We start from the raw sequence: 22,867 nt of genomic DNA, 5'->3' as shown, positions 1-22,867 counted from the left end.
CTGGGCAGGGCGAGGACCTGCAAAGTCAACATAAGACTTTCAGCCGCAGGACCTCCACATGGTACAGGGCCGGCTGGAACCAAAGAGCCCAGCTCTTCGGTTCCTTTTCCACGCTGACATCTAGTCATCCACAAGCACCAGAAAACCCCCTCAAAGTTTCCCATATCCACCCCAGGGCCACCCTGCATCCTTCCCATCGTACGGAATCTTGAGATGCTGAGGTTTCTTCATGATGACGTAGCTCCAAACACGATGGACGTGGAAAGAGGAAAGATTTACCACCAACTCTCCGTGCCAGTGGTCAGTGGTTTCTGCGTATGCACTCCAGAATTCTTTCTTGGAACTGGGCTGCAGGATCTGTTTGGGCATGAGGGCCTGTCTGCGGCCCCCACACCCCTCAGCTGCTGACGGTGCACCTCCTTCAGGCTGAGGCTGGCCTGTCCGCCGCTGATGCTCGTCCACCACTGTTGCCTCATGGCCCAGATAAGGCACGTGGTAGAAGCCCCAGAAGGCTTCCTCTGGGGCCTGCACTTCCACGGTCTCCTGCAAGCCTGCTCAGAGCTGGCCTCAGGGAAGAAGAGTTGGATCTAGTGAGCGAGACTGCTGGTGAGCAGAGAACGCGGAGAAGACGGCGCCCCCAGGGTAATGGAGTGATGGGGCAATGAGTCTCCCGCGGGGGAGTCCAGTGGAAGGAGACGCGGGATTGGAGACAAAGGCCTTGGGCTACGGGCTGGGCCCCACCATTCCCTAACGGAGAGGCTCCCAACAAGTCATTTACAGTATTTGAGCCACATCTGCAAAAGAGGTTAACGGCTTCCTCATGTGTTGTGAGGAACAAATGAAATATTATATACAAAAGGCCTTTGTAATCTAAACAGTGGTTTCCAAGCCTCATTAATTGTCAGGATCGCCAAGGTTTTTTGTTTTTTGTTTTTCCTCTTAAATTATAGATTTCTGGATCCTTCTCAAACCTACTGAATTAGAATCTCCAGAGGAAGCGTCCAGGCATCTGTATTTTCAAAGACCCCATGGGTGCTTCCGAAGCATAGACACGATCCTAAAATACTGCACAGCGGTTGGCGTTGCTCTAAGTCTAGGGAGAGATCCCAGGTATTATGCTCAGAGGGAGCCCCCTAGAGCTGCCCGACTTACAAGGGGAGGATTTCTAAGGGGCATGACTTCACAACGGAGGTCTAGCAAAGAAGTCCAACTCTCTGCTGAGTTGGAGCTTAGGGAACCCATGCATTTGGGGAGGACAGCTCTCTGTGGATGTATAGATGGTTCCTCCTGCTTCTAAGCATTCTCAGAGTGAGAGAATAGTCCCCCGATACACAGAGACATCACCCCTCTGTCTCAGAACCTGGCAGGAGCTACAAGTTACAAATGGACTCCTACGGGAGAAGGCAATCATCAAGTGTTTGTGGCCTCATGGCCCAGATAAGTGATATGGGTGGTCATATCCCAGGGGGACACCTATCCACACTGAGGGGAGGCCTGATAGAAGGAAAAGCCTGCACAGCCAGGAAGGGAAGAGCAGAAGTCCTGGGACCTGGAGCCCCCTAGGCCACCAACCAAGAGCAGCCGTGAGCAAACCACTACCTTCCCCCCCGCCTCCGCTTTCATCTGTGAAATGTGGATACAACTTGTCTGCTACAGGAAGCTTGGTGAGTGAACATCAAATGAAATAGAAGGTGGGAAGGGTTGCAGAGGATTATGAAAAACCGTGCAAATAAACGCAATGTTTCTGTTCTGCAGAAGTATCAGGACTACTACACGCTACCACAGACGTAAAACTTTTTCCTAATTATTAAAGGTCCATGCAACTGATTCATTCAATGGAAAGCATCCTCTGTGAATATCATGCTTTGCCTCCTCAAGGGAAAGAAACCTCAGTCTCCTACAAGACATCCCCCAGGAAGGGGCAGGGCTTGTTTCTGGATCTCCCCCGCTGTGGGACGGACGTGCAGACGAGGTGCGCCAAGAGTTTTGTGGATGAACTGCAGCGTCTAAGGGGTCATGTTAGGTGACTTCAAAAAGAAGGGTTAAAAGTGAAAGAGATCCTGGAAGGCTTTTCAAAACCACTAAGTAACAAATGTAGCTCCCACCTCCCACCCACGCACCACTGGAAATAACTTTAAATAATGCATCTGAGAATGTCTGCAGAACAGGCAGTCTGGATTAAGGACTTTTAAAGGGATGGTGTTCCCACAAGGATCCTTGCAGGGAAGTCATCTTGAGAGACATCGAATTCACAGCCAAGTTCGTCCTGACAACCTTTAGGTAAGCTCAGAGCCAGAGCTGCCACCTTGGCATGCCAGATACAGTCCCACGGAAAAGGAATTTAGGGCCAAAAAGGCCCGGGGGCCCTCCCACGCACCATGTTCCCACTCTTATCCCAACAGTTTTGTGGAAGACTCGCTTACTCTGTGTGAACAGAATCCCGTAAAGAGCATGGCTGGTCATTAGGATGTTGTAATGTCATTTATTCGTTTAACAAGTATTAACTGAACATCTACCTTGTGCCAGGCATCGTTCTGGCCCTGGGGATACAGGAGGCAACAAAACTACAGAAATCTTGACCCTCGAGCAGTCTCTACTGCTGGAGAGAGGACGGACAATAAGAAATATATCCATGCGTGCATCTTATAGCAAGTATTTCGGACGACAATAAGTAGGGAAAGATGGGAGGGAATTCCATACAGAGGGGTCAAAGAAAATCCCAGATCAATCCGGGAGGAAGTGAACCACGTGGCCATCTATGTGGAGAGCTTTCCTGGCAGAGAGACCAGAGAGCATAAGAGGCCCGAAGCAGCAGCCTGTTTAGTGCATTCAAGCAACGACAAGCAGAACGAGGGGCTTCTGTTGAACGGGAGAGAAGATTCACAGGTAGCAAGGGGACACACCCCGTAGGGACTTGCAGACTTCAGATTTTACTTTGACAGTGACAGAGAAAACTTTGGGGGCATTTTGAGCGGTGGAGTAGTACAATCTATCCTACATTTTAGAAGGATCTCTGCTTATTCTGAGGCTAGATGGCCAGGAAAGCAGAAATAAAGACAGGGAGAGCAGTCTGGAGGCAGTTGTGATAATGCAAACAGAAGAGGAGAGTGGTTTGACCCTGTGTGGGGGCAGTGAGGCCGACAGGCTTACGTTGCCGAGGGTGGGCACATGAAGAAAGTGAGGCATTGAGGGAACCCCCAAAGTGCTGGGCTGGAACATCTGGAGGAAAGGGGCTACCACACCTGGAGAGGAGAAAACCATGGGCAGAGTCATGACCAATGTGCCTCTTTGACGTCCTAAGGATAGAAAACACAAGAGGGGTCTGGGCTGGGGACATCATGGAGGGGCTGATGTTCGAAGCCCTGAGTCTGCATGAGACGGAAGAGGAGAGGTGCATGTCTCAGCTGGCGGGGCCCTCCCAAATCTACACGGGGTTCAGAGCAAAAGCAGCTAATGGGGCAGGGCCATGAAGACAGAAGACACTCTCGACAGCCCGGGGCTCTGCAGCAGGTGTCAGGAAGGAAGGAGGGGTCATGGGCGTCAAGCGCTGCGGGCAGACACAAAGGGGATGGATGGAGGCTTGTCCCCTGGATGGGATAATGCCCAGGCCAGCGGGGAGTTTGACAGGAGCTGTTTGGGCAGGAGGGAGGGCGGGAAGCCGGAGGGCAAGAAGTGGAGGAGAGAAGAGGAGGGCAGGAAGTGGAAAGAGCCAGTGCAGATAATGCTTCGATAAGTTTTACTCTTAAGAATCTGTTCTCAATGCTTTAGGTTTTGCAAGAAGAGAAACAGCTACAGTGATCTTCCCAGCTGCTAAGCCTGACCGTTCCTGCCTCTGCCGAGACTCGCTGGCTTCTAGGATGGGACGGATGGCCGGTTTACTGCATGCCACAGGTCTTTCCCTCTCAGAGACTGACTTTGAGGAGAAGGAAGAAGGAATATTATCCTTTTAAAGACTTGCAGGTCATTTAAAGCTTCCTGAATGGTTTCTTTTCCATCACTAACATCACTAAAGCAACTCTGAAATTCCTACATACTCCAGAAGGTTTCCCGGGTCAACTTAGCACAGACCTAGAACTTTGACATGAGTACATATCTAAACCAAGCCCCTGATGAGGAAAATGAAGCTCAGAGAGAGGAACTGACTTTCTGTCTCTCCCAATTATTAGCTGCATGGTCTTAGGCAGTTACTCTTTTTTAAAGATCTTATTTTTCTTAAAAGTAATCTCTACACCCAACGTGGTGGGGCTCGAAGCCACAACCCCAAGATCAAGAACCAGCCAGGAACCCCTTGGGCAGTTACTTTTAACCTCAATGCCTTAATCCATTTGTAAAATGGACAATTAGAATAACACCCACCACCTTGGGCTATAATGAAGATTAAGATAATCAGTACGTGCAAGATTCTTAGAACGGTGGCTGGCGCATGGTAAATGCTCAAAAAAAGTGTTATTTTTAATTTCTATTGCACAAGTCACTCAGATTTGTGTCGGAGTAGCAAGATGATATGGTGGGACCGTCTTCCTTCTACTCCGATCTGACACAAATCCTGACATCAAACCTTATCCTTCCCTCCACAAAAGACCCATACTCCACAAATGAGCTTTTAACCTCCACCCTCTCTTATCCCTTTATCGGCTCTAGCCAAAAAGATTTTTATTCCATGTTATTACTAGTAATTACTTTTTTTAAAGATTTTTTTTTTGACAGAAAGAGAGAGAGAGAGCACACAAGCAGGGTAAGAGGGAGAAGCAGGCTTCCCGCTGAGCACAAAGCCCGATGGGGGACTTGATCCCAGGACCCGGGGATCATGACCTGAGCCAGAGGCAGACGCTTAACCGACTGAGCCCCCCAGGTGCCCTATTACTAGTAATGAGAAAGGACTATCACCAGGGGTCTGAGGGGGATGTTGTTATTTGCTTTTATACAGATCTTATTTAATTCTCACAACGATCTTCAGAGGCCACTGAACTATCCCATTTTACAGATCAGGAAGCTGGTGCCCAAAGGTTAAATAACGTGCCTAAAGTCATAGGTTCGAAGGCGGCAGAGGTGGGATTCAAACAAATCCGTCGGACTCCAGAGTCGCTCCTTTCACCAGCCCACCCGGCACTGACCCGTGACACCAGGCACTAAGGTCCCAGCCATCTGCCAGCAATGAGGCTCTAGGGCTTTGTTAGGTCGTTTGGGAACGAGGAAAGCAGCTCCATCGAAACTGTATTTTAAACATCTGACTCGGTCAGCATGCATGTACTTTCTTGGAGAGGCTGAGGACCCAGGTGAGAAATCCTCTTGCAGTCGAGTTCATTCTCACCCAACAGCTTGTGGGGGCTGGGCTGTTGGTGGGCAGGAGGGGAAGGAACAGGAAATCATTTGCTGGTGGTTGACCAGGCCCCCTGTGACTTCTCTGAGTTACAGAACTGCCACCAACAGTCATAGCAGTTCCTGAGAACCACGAGAAATCTTGGGGTCAGCCAGAAGGCACCTGCGGTGACATCAACGGGGTGGGGCAGTGGAAAATATACAGTCTCCAAGGGGCTGTTTCCCCCTCTGCGAACGCAAGAGCACTAGAGAAGCTAATTATAACCGCCAAGCCCCCAGCCCCCAAGGGCAACTGACATTTCTAAATGCCTTTGCTGTTTGTAGTGCTTCGCCCTCTACGGAGCTGTAGCCACGGCCACACCTAACACATGTGGTGGAGGCCACAGGGTTCAGACGGCCTGGCTGGGGGCGAGGGCACCTCATCCCTACCCCACCTCCGCTCCTGCCAAGACAGCTCTTACGCTGCCTGCCATAGGTCCTCTAGGTTCTCATGGGATTCTCTTGTTGGACTACAGGGTACAGTCACTTTTCTAGGGGTGCGGAGGGAGGGGGACCCAACAGTCCCACTTGACAGTGGGACAGTCCAGGGTATGGAGGCTCTGGAGGAAGACAATGAGGATTTGGAAGGTAGGCCTTACAAGGAAGAGGAAGAGAGAAGCTCCCTGTCTCTGGACCTCCCCATTGTAGGCTAAGACTCTAGGGAGTATGGCTGTAAAGATTATTCTGGAACTTAGGAGACCCAGGGGACCGGGGTCTCGCCACGTGGAGGCATCCAGGGTCTGGCCAAGAGGTGGCCAGAAGGCAAGTCCGTGAGATTGGGCTGGTCCTAAGTGCAGCCCGGTCCTGAGCTGCTGGCTTGGTCTTGCCAGACTGATAGCATTAGGTTCTCAGCCGTGCTAGGGGAAGTTCAAGCAGGCGGGAAGGAGGGACTCCCCACCACACAGCTTCTCTGTCTCTACAGAGGGCCCCTGTGACAGCCTCGGAAAATCCCACCTCCGAGTCCTCTCTGCATGGTCTCCCCGTCTCCAAACCCAATGCAGAAAGGTGAGTGCCCGTGTGGCCAATGGAGGGAAGACAAGCCTTTGATCTCTTCCATCCTTGGTGCATTTCCAAAAGAGAAGAAAATAGTAGTTTTGACTCCAAATTCAAGGGGTTGAACTCCACGATCCTGGTCTTTGGTGGTGGTGGGGGGGGGTGCTGTCTCTGTCGCAAATGGTTCCCCCCCACCCCCGGTCCCCCCGGCTGGGGGTCCATGGTGGAGGCTGCAGACCGGGCTCTGTGTTTGCAGAACCTGGCACTGACTCGGGTGCCATATGTTGTGTTCTGAGACTCAAGCATAAACTTCTGCTGGATGTTTGGATTTGGGTGGTTTAATTAGTCCCTGTTTTGGGAGAGAGCAAAAAAGGGGTTGTGTGTCCACGTGTGTGCTCTGGGGGGGGGCAGGGCAAGTAGACAGAGAAGAGCAGGGGCCGTTATCATTGTGGGCTTCCTGAGCGGGCTTTCTCCAGCAAGCTCTGCTGCCCCTTCTAGTGACAGATGGGGTAAAGGGCTCTAAAGACAAGAGCTCAGCTGACACGACATCAGCCACGGGGGTCTACGAAACCACACACTTTCTGGACAGCCTTTGCGGAAGAATAAAGCGGCTCATGGCCCCATCTCCTTCCCAACAGACACTGCCAGCAGTGCCATGACTGTTCCTAAAGAGGCAGCCCCCTCCCTCTGTGGCAGAAGTGCAGAGCCCTTCCGGATGCAAACGGCACACCCCCAACTGCCAATTGGCGATGAGAAAGAACCTTTCTTGAGTGTTACTGATGTCCCAAGCACCACACAAACTTGTGGCATTTCTCTCTTTTCATCTTCAGAATTCTATCATGTAGCTACAATTATTATACCCACTTTACAGATGAGCAAAGGACAAGCTAAGTCCTTTGTCCAAGGTTGTGCACATCGTGTGGGGGGGGGATCTATACTCAGACTCAGGTTTGCCTGATACCTCTGCTCTGAGCCACTCTCCTACCCTGCCTTCCCTCCACCAGCTGGCGTCGCCTCCGGGCTGGACTCCAGAAGCCGGCATCGCTTCCCTGCGAGCAAGGCTGGAGGAGGAAGCACACTTGTAAAGGATTCAAAGTGAATTCCCACTGCCATTAAAATCTCCAGTTTTACTGATGGGGAAATGGGGGATTCACAAGTAATTTGTCCAAAGTCACACACAAAGCAGCAGCACAGCCAGGGATCAACAAAGCTGGGTTCAATCCTGTGCTTTCTCCATCGTATCACATTATCTCTGGACCAAATGCCTAGAGGAAGGGGTCTCTCAGTCACTTCACATATTAAAGTGTTGGAGAGGATGTGGAGAAAGGGGATCCCTCCTACATTGTTGGTGGGAATGCAAGTCGGTACAGTCACTCTGGAAAACAGTGTGGAGGTCCCTTAAAAAGTTAAAAATTGAACTACCCTATGACCCAGCCATTGCACTACTGGGTGTTTACCCCAAAGATACAGACGTAGTAAAGNTAGTGAAGAGAAGGGCCATATGCACCCCAATGTTCATAGCAGCATTGTCCACAATAGCTAAATCGTGGAAGGAGCCGAGATGCCCTTCAACAGATGACTGGATTAAGAAGTTGTGGTCCATATATACAATGGAATATTACTCAGCTATCAGAACGAATTCTCAACATTTGCTGCAATATGGACAACATTAGAGGAGATAATGTTAAGTGAAATAAGTCAAGCAGAGAAAGACAATTATCATATGATTTCTCTCATCTATGGAACATAAGAACTAGGATGATCGGTAAGGGAAGAAAGGGATAAAGAAAGGGGGGGGAATCAGAAGGGGGAATGAAACATGAGAGACTATGGACTATGAGAAACAAACTGAGGGCCTCAGAGGGGAGGGGGGTGGGGGAATGGGATAGACCGGTGATGGGTAGTAAGGAGGGCACGTATTGCATGGTGCACTGGGTGTTACACGCAACTAATGAATCATCGAACTTTACATCGGAAACCGGGGATGTACTGTATGGTGACTAACATAATATAAAAAAAAATCATTAAAAAAATAATAATAAAGTAAAGGCAGAAAAGGAAGCTCAGATTTTCTTAAATGTTGCATAAATAGGTTTAGCTAGGATCTTGGAAAAGACATGAACGTGAGGCCCATGAGTAGCAATTCAGGGAAGCAGATTCGTGAAGAACTTTCTAATCACCAAATATGCCCCCCCTCCGCAAAAAAATGGATTGCCTTGTGAGGTGGACAGCTCCCCAGTGATCGAGATGTTCAAGCACAGCCTTGGTGAACACCTGGTGATTCTGGAGGGGAGATCTGTAGGGAGCGACTGTTGTTTGGCAACTGAGCACCTGTCTTACTTAGGGCACATCCCGATATAAGAGAGAGGGGAGCCCAGTCAGGAAGCTGACGGGGCACGACGTTCTCTCTTTCAGCTTCCTGCCAGATAACACCCAGGCGTATGACCTAGACTTAGCCACTCCACTGCTCCCATCGAGGACTTGGAAGCTTAAAAGAGCAACCCAAAAATGCAGGGGTGGTGGCAAGTGTCCTTGGATCCTGTTTTCAGGGTCTGACCAGCCAAGTCGCAGGTCAGCTATGTGAGCCACCTAAAATCTTCTTGGTTAGCAAGAGATGGCTTCTGACACGGGATACAAGCATTTAACGCAAAACGGAATTAGATCAGGTCACCAAGCTGGTCACGTATCTGGCTCCTGGTGCGGCTCAGTAAAAATACAGATTGTAAATTCCCGGGTTCAGCAGAACCTACCGGATCAGAATCTTCAAAGGTGTACTCTGAAAATCCATGTATTTTAAAGCTCCCCCTATGACCCGGACATGTAGCCAGATTTGGAAGAGGCTGGAATAATTAATCTCTACAGTTCCTCAAATAAGATGCTAGGATTCTCGAAAAACTCGTACCAAGAACTTGGGCAGGACTCTCAGGAAAACGCAAGATGTCTCCCCAGTTGACCCTTGAACAATACAAGGGTTGGGGGACTGACCCCCGCGTGGTGGAAATTGCACGAGTAACTCTGGACTCCCCCCAAACTTAACTACTAATAGCTTACTGTGGACCGGAAGCCTTACCAATAACAAACACATGTTGTGTTTATGTGCTATGATTAACACGTGTTTTGGATGTCATGGGTATTCTATACTGCATGCTTACCATCAAGTAAGCTACAGGAAAGAAAACGGTATTAAGAGGCATAAGAGAAGATACATCTGTAGTACTGTACTGAAAAAGAATCCGGGTATAAGTAGACCCACGTGCATTGTTCAAGGGTCAACTGTGGTTACATTTACTAACAAGAAGGATAACACCTTGGGTGAATAACTTACACTCCCCAGAGGCTAAAGCTCTGCGATACCTTCCATTTCCACAAGATGTTCCTTTCCAAGGGCTTTTGAATCTACAGATCTTTACCACAGCCTACAACGATCCTACGTCCTCCTCGCGTGGATGAGATCCAGGTTTTTGTGCCCATTTGTTCAATGCCACAACGTTAGACTAGCACAAGCCCTCTGACTTCCCAAATCAAGGCCTCCCTTCATCCTGGGGTGCTGCTCTTAGGGTTTACCTTCTGTGTGCCCAAAGGAAAGCCTCAGCCCCACTCTGAGCCTTAACATTCCTGCCAGAGAGGAGGACCACCGATGCCAACCTACTTTGTGTGGTCTCACGGCATAAGAGGACAAAGGAAGGCTGAGAGGTTGGCACATCACAACTTCTCGATTCTGGTTATGGAGGCCCAGAAAGTGGGCATTTTAGTGCAGGAAGGTGAACGTCCGGTCATCTGTCTGGGGCTCACCATTGCTCATTCAAAATCCCCATTTCTCCTGCAAACGACGGCTTTGAAGCAGCTGTGCTTAAGGCTACTAGAGCTTTCTGTGTTCCACGGGTTTCCTTTGCATGTTGTTGTTGTTGTTTTTACCACCATAGGTAGGGGAGGGAGCTGCCAAGCCCATCCACCCCTCCCCTTGCACGCCAGCCCTTAGATCTCATCAAGGTATTTCCTGGCACAGGAAACTCCATAGGCTCCCTTGGGAGCCCTCCCGGTGCTCAACAAAGGTAGAGAATGCAAGAGACTAGGGCCAAGGGATCCTGGCAGTGCCAAACCATCACCAGGGGCACGACGGAAGGAGGCATGGGAACCCCATCTCGTGGGACCCAGCCCTCCCCGGAGGAAACGTCCAGGTCCACGTGGGCACGTATCTGCCAAGGCAGCTCCTCAGAAAAGTTAACTAACCTCCTACCTCCTCACCCTAGACCTTTAGCTCAGCCACCAGCCTCGACGGGACCTTGAGGACAACTCAGCCATCTGGTTTCTGTACAGTCGGCATTCCTACGGTGCACAGAAATTTATCTTCCAGGGCCTTCAAAATGTACGCAGCTGAGTTCTACTGCTGACTTTGGCACTTGCTCTTGGTATCAGAGAAGAACAGATTCAGGTAAAAAGGAAATAACAGATGCCGCAAATCACTCCTCATTCTGAGAGAAGTTGTTGTTTTTCCCCCAAATGGCCTGAATCACTTGACGATGAACAGCAATGCAGCAAAAAAAAAAAAAAAAAAAAAGCTGGCATGACAACTTCCAGCTTGGCTTCAAGCCAAGGGGAAGCTGTGGGTTCTTCCTCCTAGGTGGTCTTTGTGCCCTGGCACATTTTTTTGTCTGGTCTGGGTATTGTTGTGCAGAGAACTTGGCTAGAGGTAAAGAATGGACAAAATGAACCCAGGGCGATTTTTAGCCTTGGAATTCTTCACTTTTACTCACTTGTCCTCGCAGCATCCTGGTGAGGGGGCATGTGTGGACATCAGCGACAGATGGAGTATCCCCATTTTAGAGGTGGAAGAAGAAAGGCCTCAGGAAAGTAGGGTATTTCCCTAAACTTAACCACAGGAGATTAGGGCTGTCAGGAAACCTCCACTCTTTGCCTACAGTGCATCTGTGCCCAGTACGTAGAATGAGGTAGTGATGAGGCCAAGGCCAGGCGGGAGGACCCTGGATCATGCTCAAGAGAATCACAGACATATGGATTCCTGGTATGTGTCCCCGAAAGGCACTTGAGGGTTGCCAGCGCCCAGCCGTCCTTGCCCACCACTCAGACCTGCTCAATAATTCCACATCCTGGCCTGAGCTCAGCTCCACCCTGCCTGCATCCTGTGAGACTGCCTGGGACTCCGGGGGGCATCCCGTCATTGATGACTTCGGATGGGACCCACCTAGCGGGATAGTAAGGAAAGGAAAAAGGAAGAAGTTGGATTTTTGCATGAGATGCTATTGCCTCTCTTTTCCCTAAGTACTAAAACACAAAAAAGATGAAGAATCCCAGGACTGAGGCAGAGGATGGGGTCCCCCACCACCAACAGAAAAAAAAAGAAAAGAAAAAAAAAAAGATGTCTGCTGCAGAGATTTTTGGAGCCTGGAACAGCAAGGCTGAGAAGCTTCCTTGCCAGAGATTTTTGAAGAGGAGGGATGGGGATCCCTTCGGGGGAATTGCCTGAGGGGATCCTGCCTGGATACAGAGGCACAAATCAGGAGCGCTCACTTTTCTTTCACTGAGTCTTGCTTCCAACAGTCCTCAAGCGACAGGGCTCCCGCACTCCCTAGCCCCATGATTTTACAGTGACCTTATTTTCTGAAACAAGTGCCAAGGGCCTGTCAATGAAAGGCATGATTTGAACATTAAGATTGTTCCAGAAAACCCAAGATGTATGCTTAACTATTCCTAGGACCTCTCCAACACTTCCCTTCTCCACCTCCCAAAGCCTATAACCTGGGCTTCCTCTCTCTGTGGAACAAGAACACAAAAACTCTAGCGAGGTGGTAGGCGGCATGGGCTCCCGTAGGCCACAGCTCTCCCCATGATGCCCTTCTGGGGCGACCTCCACCCCCACGACACTTCGGTGTTGGCCCCTTTCCTTTCCCACTTCCCTGAGTCAGCAGCTCCAGATCACGACGGGTAGGGACGCTGCGACCAGCTGGACAAGAAGTGCGCTTCTGGCTCTACTACTTTTCAGATGTGGGACATCGGGGAGGGCCTTAAAGGTCTCTGGGCCTTCTCCTTGCAAAATGGGAGGGGGCCGGACCTGCCTAGCAGCGACATCATATATGCAGAGGACAGCAGCGTGCTGGCCATGCAATAAGCCTGTGCGATAATCGTGGCCCCGCCTCAACTCCCAGCACATTCCCAGACTTGTTCTTCCTCCTGTGCCTGAGCGCCTTCCCTCAACCTCCTTTACCTGTGTCTTCTCAATTTACTTCCGTTGGTCTCAGCTTCCTCCTATGGAGGGGAGCCGGAAGGCCAGGGTGGCCATTTATTCTCCATTAGCTTAAATCCATGACTGAGAATGCACGTTCAATCCCAGGAGAATGAATGAACACAGACAGAAAAGTGGCTTAGAGCCCCAGCTTCTGAGATGTGGTGATATTCTCTCCCCAGTCTCTAGCAGAAAGAACTGGGTGGGGACTCAAGTCCCCCACTTGCAAAAGCCTTGGACTAGACAAGTCTACCGAAGACGTCAGGTGCTTGATGATTTAAAACATTCCTGCTGATCATAGGCCCACACCTGGAGCAAGTTAACCATCAGCTGCTGGGGATATTTTCATGGTCTTTAATAAGGGATCAAAGTAGGACACACATGTACTGACTCTCTAATCCCTCCAACACCCACACATGTTCCCCTTCCCCTTCTGATTTACTGAAGTTAAAGCTCACTTCCCAGGCAACACGCTTGGTGGCTCCACTGAGGCTGACCTGTAAGTGATGAAATCCCAGTTCTGCCCCCAAACCTTTACTCCTGCAATTCCGTTATTACCCAATTCTTCCCACGGGACAGGTGTTGGAATCGCTTGCTTTCTGAAATCCCTTCTACAAAGAGACTACTTTTGACAAAGTAGATACAAAGGTGGGGATGGGGACAGGAAGGTGAAGTTTCAAGGATGAATGAGCTTCTCATGGTTCATTTGGCTGGTTCTCGGGCGGTCATGAGATGCTCCCTGCATTCCGGACGGTGATGGGAAAGGACCATGTGTTGAACACTGACACTCCAGGCACCATGCTAGACGTGTTACACACATCTGCTCCTTTCATGCCCAACAACTATGACAGAGGGATGATTACACACATTCTGCTCATTCAAGCCCATTCTGCTCATTCAAGCCCAGAGTGGGGACTTACCCTGCATCACATGGCTCCTGGAATATAAAGCCAGGACTCAAACATCAAACTTAAGAGATGTTCTGATGCTAAAACCTGTGTGGGCCCTTTGAGGTATGCAAGTGAATAAAACTGGCGACAAAATTTGTTCGAAGAAGGAACATCTAGCTTACCAAAAATCAAAGTAAAATGACATTTAAAATTATTTAATGGCATTCCTGGAGAAGAGCCCTATGTCTCACATCTGAGGCCCTCTGTCCTCTAGAGGATGTTAAGAAACGTGAGAACCTTTGAGATCGCTCCCAATCCTTTTCCTTTGCAGAGAGGACAGAGTCTTGCAAGGGTCCAGAGACTAGAACTAGAGAGAGCCCAGGGTTTCAGATTCCTGGTCCCAGGACTTCTCTACTAGTATTCTTTTATGCCAGGAGAAGAGATGGCCAAAGAGGGAATCCGCTATAGTCATTCCACATCATAAGAATTATGACATGGGAGATTAGCTCTTTATTTCTACTGAGGGAGACAAAGGAGACAATAAGCTTTAACTGCAACCTGAGATTCAGAGTGCTTATTCATTCAACAAATACATATTTATCAGGCATTATACACAGAAATTTAAAAAAAAGGAACTATCAGGGAGCACATAGCTTACTGAGGAAGAGGTTCATTCAAATAATATTTATCTTTTATCACGGTAAGGGTTACAACAAAGGTGAGGGCAAGGCACTTGGGCAGCCCAGAGGAGGAAGATGCAAATTAGCTCTCTTGCAAGGGGTTTCTAGATGGTTTCACTGAGAGAAGGAATGAAAGCATCAAGCAGAGAAGGCATGGGCTAGCCGAAGTTTACTACTCCTCAGCAGGGGCAAGAAAGGATTGGAAAAGCCTGCAGAGGCGAGTCTTCTCCCAGGGTAGGGAGCAGAAAAGGCTTATCTGCCTGGTGGCTGACAAGAACAGTGGGTAGAGCAGTTGGCCCCAGATATTGTTGGACTAATGCGCTTTGAGAGCAGAGGCCAGTGGGATGAAGATGGATTGGATGGAGTTAACTTTTAATTTTCTCAATTAACTTATTCTAAAATCCCCAACACCAATTATCACCATTAGTTCATAAAAGAAAGGATGTTTTAACATACACAAAAATATAGGCAGGGTACAATCACAGAATTAAAGGCACTGTTTTCCTGAGGAAGATCGTCTGGAAACTTTCTACCAGTATTCTTCTTACTCATTTCACTTTGGACTAATGACAAACAAGGCTGACAGGATTTGGGACCCAAGTCATCATTGAAGGATATCACCCATCGGCCCTGCTAGATTCAGATAGATTTAAATGGAGACAAACCATATTCTTTTACCTGGAATGGTGCCCACTTCTGGGTGGTATACTTGGACAATCTAAGGGGAGGTGCAGCTGAAATTCTCCATCGTATCATCCCTTTCCAGTGTATGAACCAAGCCGTAAGTTATTTTTGTCTACATACATGATTTTTGGGACTCCCTTTAGCCAAGGATTTCTAGAACCATCCATCTACATAGTTCTTCTGAAAGAACGCCACTCCTTTTAAATTCCAGCATCAGGAGAGCAAGCAGCCTAAAACTCGTTATTTTGAAGGCTCTCCCCAAACTAGCCCCTCCCCCTCAACACACTCCGGAGGATCAGTCATTCCCAAGGGAAGCTTGTATCCAGGGTACCAGAGTAAAATGCAAAATGTACGCTCTAGCTTAACAACACAAGTTGTTGGCAACAAAGCCATTTCTCCAGACCTTTATGGGAGGAACTTTCCCACAGCCAGCCAGATGTGCAAACAAGACCTTTGAATGCCTTTGAGTACAGAGACTACAGAAGTTACCAAAAGGGTGTAGCTGAGGAGAAGGTTCTCAAATCCATTTTTTCAACTTTGTTCAGAAGGGGATGGATGGATTCCTTCAAACAACCCACACTTTCTAAAGTCCCAAGCCCTAGATCTGAATCTGGGAGTGGCATTAAGAACTAGAGCTTTTGACAAATAAGGAGGGACGTTTTTATCTTTTTCCTTCACGATGAACATTTGGCCTCCTCAGGAAGGACCACTATGACATTTGGGGGCCTGAGGTCCAGACCCAGGCAGGCTAAATGTGTGCACCAGTGCCTCGGGGTGACTTGTGGAGACTGACGCCATACCCAGGATCACAGGATTCCGGCTAGTTAACTGCTTCCCTCACACAAGGGGGGGTATCGGCCGCTGAGGACCGAAGGCAGAGCAAGGGGAGTACGAAGCCCTCTGACAAAGCTGAGTGGTAAGGATGGGAAGGTCAGAAAGAACCCCTGTGCACTTGTGTTCTTTCTCACCTCACCCACTCACGAGGCTGCTCGGCCTCCCCGTTAACTAACCACATGAGGTATTTGGAGCTGGGGATGCCCCACTGGGTTGGTGAGGAAGCCCAGGGGCTCAAGCACATTCAGGGTGTTAGCTCTTTGGAAAAGAGTCCATTTTCGTTAGGACTGGAAAGCAGGCCTTGCTTCTACAGTTTCCCTGAGAAATTACCATGGCACACAAAGGAAAGGGAGGTCACTGGCCCTCGGGCAGTGGGCTGTGGGTTCTTGGATTGACTGTCAGTAGTGAAGAGGACTTTAGGTTAAGCCAGCTGCAACCTCAAAGCCACTTCCCTTTGGGATTCATGAATTGGGCTGGCAGCTAGCAGGGTAGCCTGTGTCCATAGGAACAGTTCCTCTCCCCACAGGGCCAGGGATACGGCCAAACACATCATGGGCCAGGTGAGTACCTGTTCCCTCCCACTATGGAAGTAACTAGGTTTGGAGCCCCAACATAAATCCTTCTTTAACCATCGATCTTTCATCTGGATGACTTTTCCTTTCTCCTAACCTCCAAAATAAAACAAAAGAGGGCTGATTGTTTCTATTTGCTGCCACCTCTAGAAAGTGTAGCCCTTAAAGAAGCCCTGGAATAAAGCTCTCTATTTAAAAACAAACAAACAGGGGCGCCTGGGTGGCTCAGTCCTTAAGCGTCTGCCTTTGGCTCAGGGCGTGATCCCGGAGTCCTGGGATCGAGCCCCACATCAGGCTCCTCCGCTGGGAGCCTGCTTCTTCCTCTCCCACTCCCCCTGCTTGTGTTCCCTCTCTTGCTGGCTGTCTCTGTCAAATAAATAAATAAAATCTTTAAAAAAAATAATAAAAACAAACAATTTAAAAAACCGTTTTCAGAGTCATCAGTCCATAACCCCTCTGGGGAAGATGGCCTCCGAAAATCAGGCACCAGCCTCAGAACTGGGCAATGCTCCTGGCATCAGCTGCAACCAAAGCCTCCTCCCCGCCTCTGCTCAGGTCCCCATGGAAACTATTCTCAGACCCACCAGCCTGACCTTTCACAAGGTCACAAGGCAATCTTCCACCAAGGTAAAGAGCAGAAGTTTTCAAAGCTGAAAACTGTGAACTTCTTCCAGCCACTCTCTCAAAGGAAGACACCAGAAGATTGTGATTCAGAGGCTCCATATTTGGCCAGATTAGAATGTTCAACCCTCAGGTTTCAGGCTCCGCACGGCAAGGACTCAGCCCCTGTGTAAAAGGTCATCCAGCTCTGGTCCCTCTCGAGTTTACACAGCCTACGAAGCACTTGCCGCCGTTGGCGAAACTTTGCTTTGGTCTCTATGGGACCTTAAGCTGCAGGCTCTTTGAGCAAGGCGGACTGGTTTCTGAGTCCAAGTGGGTCATTCTGGAGGCTATGACTGTTGGCCTGTAGGGGACGGTGGCCCCCAGGCCGAGAGATCTTCTTGTCCACGAAGATAGGGAGGAACCACCACTCTGAAGCCAGGAGGGCACATGCCAAGGATGCCAGGTTTCTACAGTGTACCTGTCAGGGCCTGTGCCATCGTTAAGGTCTCTTCTGCCCCAGAAAAATGGCTTTTCCATCAACCCCTAAACCACGTCCAAGTCTTATTCTCTTAAAACCCGAGTCAGTCACTTCCTGTGTCCTAAGTTTCAAAATGTAGTCTAGGACTCTCAGGCATATTTCTATGTTTGTTTTCAAAAGTATAAGCATCATTTGATAATTGTTTTTTGAAAAGTAGAAAGAACAAATTTCAAAGAAGTATGTGGCATGTCTGCAACCAACCCAACTCAACCATTTGTAAGTACCGGCTCTGGGCCAAGGTCAGGAAAAGGAGGATGAGGAAGACATTCCGAACATGAACCAGACACAACACTCGTCCTCAGGGAGTGTGTGAGCTTTTTAAAGGAGTAAATGAACAAATGAATGATGAATGAATGCAAAAATCAGGGTCAACGGTTAAGTTTTATAGCAATTCCCCTCCTTCAATTGCGTTAATATGCTCCAAAGGAGAGTAATGAGAATATACGTTTTTCCTGAGTTAAAATCTGAAGGCTCTTCCTCCTAATGTTTTCTCTCTTCCCCCCAAACCCCAAACACCTGTTTGGCTTCTAGAATCTTCTGCAGCTTGGGTTTCTCTGAAGTCTTTAATCTGACCTTGAATGCTGAAGGCAAGGAGTCTTCATGCCTTTGGGGGATAAAGTCCTAGATTTTATTTTATGTGATAATATTCTCTTCTTTTTAAAAGTACTTTCAACAGATCTTAATTTTAGACTCTTCCATCTCTCTCTGCACTGAGGTCGTTAGTGCTTGGATGAAAGGTTTCCTTGCACATCCATGTGTTGTGCTTGGATTCATTATAATAGCAAATAATTCCATTTTCTAGGGAACAAGCTCCACTTCTCCTCACGGGGTGTTTGCTGACCCCTCCGCTCAGCATACACTATAGTATCTGCAAGCCACATGTTAGAACAAAAGGAGATGCAGCTTCTGTCCTCACAGAGACTGTAGTCTCCACTGGGCATCAAGGTTAAAAACAGGAAGCTGCTGAATGGCAGCACAAGATGGCCTCCCTTATGAGGCCAACTTGTGTCCTGGGAGTTCTGGGGAGGTGGTTTGCTGTGGGCAAAAGCTGCCAGGACAGGTTTTGAGATGGAGGCAGGGACACCTCCAGGGGAAAGTCAAAAGGAAAGAATTTGGTCCTATTCTCAGCCCTCCATCCCTTCTGCCCTGAAGACCCTTAGCTCCTTGTGAGAAGCAGCGGGCTGGCGAGTGGGTGCCCCAGCGGTGCGTGGAGATGCACCCCATGCCTTTGGGTAAACCTCTCCCCTCTGCATAGCTCAGGGACCTGAGAGGACTGTCCGAGGGAAGAACACACTTCTTGTGCAAAGCCCACAGACGTCGGAAACTGTGAGTGTTACCCAAAAAGCAGCTTGCACAGGCTCCCATCCCAGCGGGCGACCAGTAGACCTTGCCACTGCAAGTGCCTCACTCCCGTTTGTAAGACCTCATTTTACTATTTCCACACTAGGTCATTTCTCCCATTGCCTTTTACACTGGAACGTTTTACTCTTTGCACCTCGTGTGAATTACTCTGGGGGATTTCAGGCTACAGCGCACAATAAAAAGACCAATCAGAATGTTTCCCACTGGCTTTTTGTTTCTTTGGGATAAAAAAAAAAAAAAATCAATACTGTCCTCAGACCCTCCCAACAGACTTGTGAATGCCCTCCGACAAAGAAGCCAAGAAATTCAAAGCAGATGGAGAATCACACACCATGCAAATTAGTGCGGGCCCTGGGCTGGACAGGGTTACCATGTTGGGGGCTGGGAATTAATTTTTAATATAAAACAGAAATAATCACCCACAGCACTGATGTTCTTTTTTGTGACGAACCAAGATGGTTCTGTTTAAATGTGGAACACAGGGGCTTTTTCTGAGCTCTGAACACATACAGACCGGGAGCTGAATCTCCCCAGACTGCCTCCTGTGGCATAAAGTTCACCATGGGGGGCAGTGGACTGTTTACCCCAGGGCAAGCTTTCCCTACGGGTCAGCACGACGCTTCCCAGCTACACCCCAAACTGCTAACATCAACATAAGAACTAAATTACGACAACGAATGAGATGAACGCGCAAAAATCTAAACTGAAAAATGAAAAAAAAAATACTCAAAAAACAAAAAGAAATGTTAAGTTTATCCACTCAACTGTAAAAGTTTAACAAAAAATCCTCAACTTGCCGAAGAATGGAAAGCAAAAAGCACTCACCATCTGTAACTCTGGTCAGGGCCCACAAACCAAGGAGGAGCCAACGCTTTCGAGGTGAAGCCATCCGCCCGCACTGGGGTGGAGGTGGGGGGTGCGGGGACTTCACACTTAGCTGAGAGCCTTGAGGAACCGGGTCTCAAGCCAGATCTGTAAAGAATAACTTCCGGGTCCATCACTTAAGCAGCAGACACTGACTTCCACCTTATGGGAGAGGCAGGGCTGCTCCACGCGGGGAGAGAGGTCGATGGCTACCCCCGCTTCTTCTCCGGGCCCCGCGGGCTCACGTGCTGCGCTTCCTCTAATATCCGCACCTGACTGCTCACACCGTGCACCTGCCCACCAAGTGGGGCCAGGTGAATAAAGGTCTTGACTGGCTCCACCGCTGGCCTGTAGGTAACCAGAGTCGATTCCCTGATTGAGTTTTTAAATTAAATAATACCATTCACAGAGAGCTTAAGAGTTCACGCAACATTGAGAAATCTGTCCTCTCATGCTAATTCTGGAAGGTAGGCACTACGATTTCCAGATCTTTCACCGAAGAGACTGAAGGACATGCTAATAACACAGTGAGGAATGGGCTGGGCCAAGATTCAAACCCAACTCTGCAGCTCCACGTGCCACGCTCATGGGGATTGAGTTCTTTGAGATCCGGGGTCATGTTGTTTCCCCCTCTGGAAAATGTCAGGGGCAGGCTCTGGGCTACATCTGATGCATGGCAAAGTGGAAAGAGTTTGTGCCCTGGAGAGAGAGCTGGGTGCTGATTCTGGCTCTGCCACTTGCTAGCTGGGAAGCCTTGAGCAAATCACCTCCCACTGTGAGCTCCTCAGTCTTCTCCTCTGTGAAATGGGATGGAAATCCACCTCACGGTGTTGTTGTGAGGACTGAATGAAATAACTTCTGTAGAGCAGGCACTTAATGGATACCAGTTTCCTTCCATGCAACTCCTTCGCCTTCCCTGCCCAGGACCAAGAGATTGAGAACCAATCCCGGTACCTGGCTGGCATACGTTACTCATTCATACACACAGCTTCGGGGTAAGATGGGCATCAACAACAGCCCTGAAGCGAGGAGATTCCCAAAGGGGTGGGTGTGCCAGGTGTGACGAGTAGAGACAGAGGATTGCAGGAGCGCTGGGGGTGGGGGGTCAGTTTTAGGTTCTGGCCTTTGTAGCAACAGATCCTTCACACGTGGGGCCCATGGTGCTCCAGGGCCTCGTTTCTGATATCCTCAGAGCCGGTGCCTTCCTAACACTGACTCTGGGCTCTCACATACTGTGGGTACTCCTTCACTCTGTGCTCCTTCCACCTGTCTCTCTGCTAGCTTTATGCTATCTTATTTTTCTGTTGTCTCATACCATGTTGCAAGGGAGGGAGAAAATGTAGAAATCAAATGGGGTTACTTGTGAACAACTTTTGGCAGAGCCCAGATGAAGGGCATGGAAAATTCTGGAAGGTGGGGAGCAACAAGAGGTAAAAAATTAATGGCTGGTGTGAACCGCAAAAAACTGAAAAGCTCTCATGACGCCAGGGGCCCAGGTGGGGGGAGGGGAAGTCATGGCAATGCTGACGACTTTTCATTGGATGGGACAGTGGGGAATCCCAACCCTCTGAGCAGAGGTCACCAGGTGGTCTGGGAAGGGAACCGGGATTATGTTGAGCAGACCCAGCTCCGCGATTGCTGTGAGACCATCACAGTGGCTCCACCACTGGTTTCCTCGTCGATGGAGTGTGGGGGTTGGACTGGGCTGGCTTTGGAATCAGACAAACCTAGGCTCAAAGTCAGGCTCCACCACTGACTTGTTAATGCAACTTTGGGCGAGTTTGTTATCTCTAGGCTCTAGTGCTCTCATCTGTTGGATGGGGATGAGAACATGTCTCCAGGAGCTGGTGGAGGGTTGAGGGAGGCAGTATTTAAACATACACCCTCTTGCACAGTGACAGGTCCTCGCTCACAGTCCAGCAGCTGCTCGCTCGCAAATAGCAGTCTCTTTCCTCACTTGTATCTCTGAGTTGCTGTAAACTTACGTATCTACGGTGCAACCCATTGAGTCAATTTCCAATGATCTTCCCTGGCTCCCCTGCCCTCCCTAATCCTCAATTAGCAGGGCACTGAGGTACTGTATGCAGAAGCAGTAAATGCACAACTCGGTTTGAACAAGATGGAGACAGATGTGGGCAGGATGGCAGAGGACAAAGGACCCACAACTGGGAGGCAGTAGACCCGCGTTAGATTTCTACCCAACTCGGTCCCTAGCTGTAAGACATAGGACTGTGGTCAGAATTTTCTTAATATTTCTGTGCTTTGGGGTTCTCATCTGTTACATGGGAATAACCATACGTAAAAGCCGTTTGTTGCCTGGGAAGTGCAATTGGAATATTAGTGATCAATGGCACGCTACGACTCCTGGTGACCGATTTGAAAAATCGTCCAATGATTTGAGTTGGAAATTGTAGTTTAAGTGTTCTGAGAGCTGTACCTAGTGTCCCATAGCAGTCAAACAAACCCTAATCTCCAAAACTGAATGACTATTATGTAGACTGTTGACGTAGTCCCCAAAAGAGCTGAGTTGGTTTTTCTTTGCAATCGCCAAATCCCTCCGTGACCCACTGGAATCACCAACCACTGGTGGCCTGCTCTATACTTGAAAAACAATATGATACACCGCCCTCTTATTTTAACAGCTAGCACAGGGCAGGGCAGGAGGAACCCCCACCCACGCTTGTTCTGAACATACAACGTGTTGCAACCGATGTGAAAACAAGATAAGGAGAACCGTCTGTCAACAGTCTCGGGCCTTCCCTAGAGTGGGGCTGCTTTCTGTGTATTCTGCACAGATGGGAGCCAGAGGCCGCGCGGTCACTTGCAATGCTGTCCTGATACAGATGTGCTAAACATGGCCCAAGTTCAGATACATGGCCAGCTCACTTGTTCTCACCTTCTGCTGTCTTTTGAAGCAGACGTGTAGTGGCATAGTGCCCTGTAGAAATCATCATTAAGGTTAAAATCCTACCTGCTTAGAACTGAGGCATTAAAGACTGTTTGGCCATCAGGCTGGGAACCATAAGCTCAACGTGTCTGCTCAGTAACTTCCCGAAAGCTCTATCCTATGGGAAGCCCCAAGCGAGGTCTGTGAAAGCTTCAGTTTATTTATTTATTTTTATATATACAGTGAAACATTTTTCATATGTTCTGAACAGCTGGTCATGCAATTAGCTTTATTTCATTATAGAAATGGAACCGGACTCCGTTTCCTTTTTCTTTCTCCCCCAGCTTGAAAATTTCATTTT

The 22,867-nt window shown here is 48.9% G+C and overlaps 1 protein-coding gene across 5 annotated transcripts in view; it reads right to left on the bottom strand.

The window, feature by feature from the left end:
- The window catches only part of UBASH3B (ubiquitin associated and SH3 domain containing B), a 139,291-nt gene that overhangs the window by 78,799 nt on the left and 37,625 nt on the right, over positions 1 to 22,867 (bottom strand). The window contains exon 1 of one of the 5 annotated variants that reach the window (XM_034665995.1): positions 19,581 to 22,755. The exons of the other annotated variants lie outside the window; for them this stretch is intronic. Coding sequence (XP_034521886.1) covers positions 19,581 to 19,644 — 64 coding nt within the window. The 5' untranslated portion in view covers positions 19,645 to 22,755. Of the gene's footprint in view, positions 1 to 19,580; positions 22,756 to 22,867 lie in introns of those variants that run through there. 5 annotated transcript variants of the gene reach the window in all.

Source organism: Ailuropoda melanoleuca, chromosome 8 (assembly GCF_002007445.2).
Source record: "Ailuropoda melanoleuca isolate Jingjing chromosome 8, ASM200744v2, whole genome shotgun sequence".
NCBI classification, from domain to species: domain Eukaryota; kingdom Metazoa; phylum Chordata; class Mammalia; order Carnivora; family Ursidae; genus Ailuropoda; species Ailuropoda melanoleuca.
This window is presented reverse-complemented; position numbering and strand designations above follow the sequence as displayed.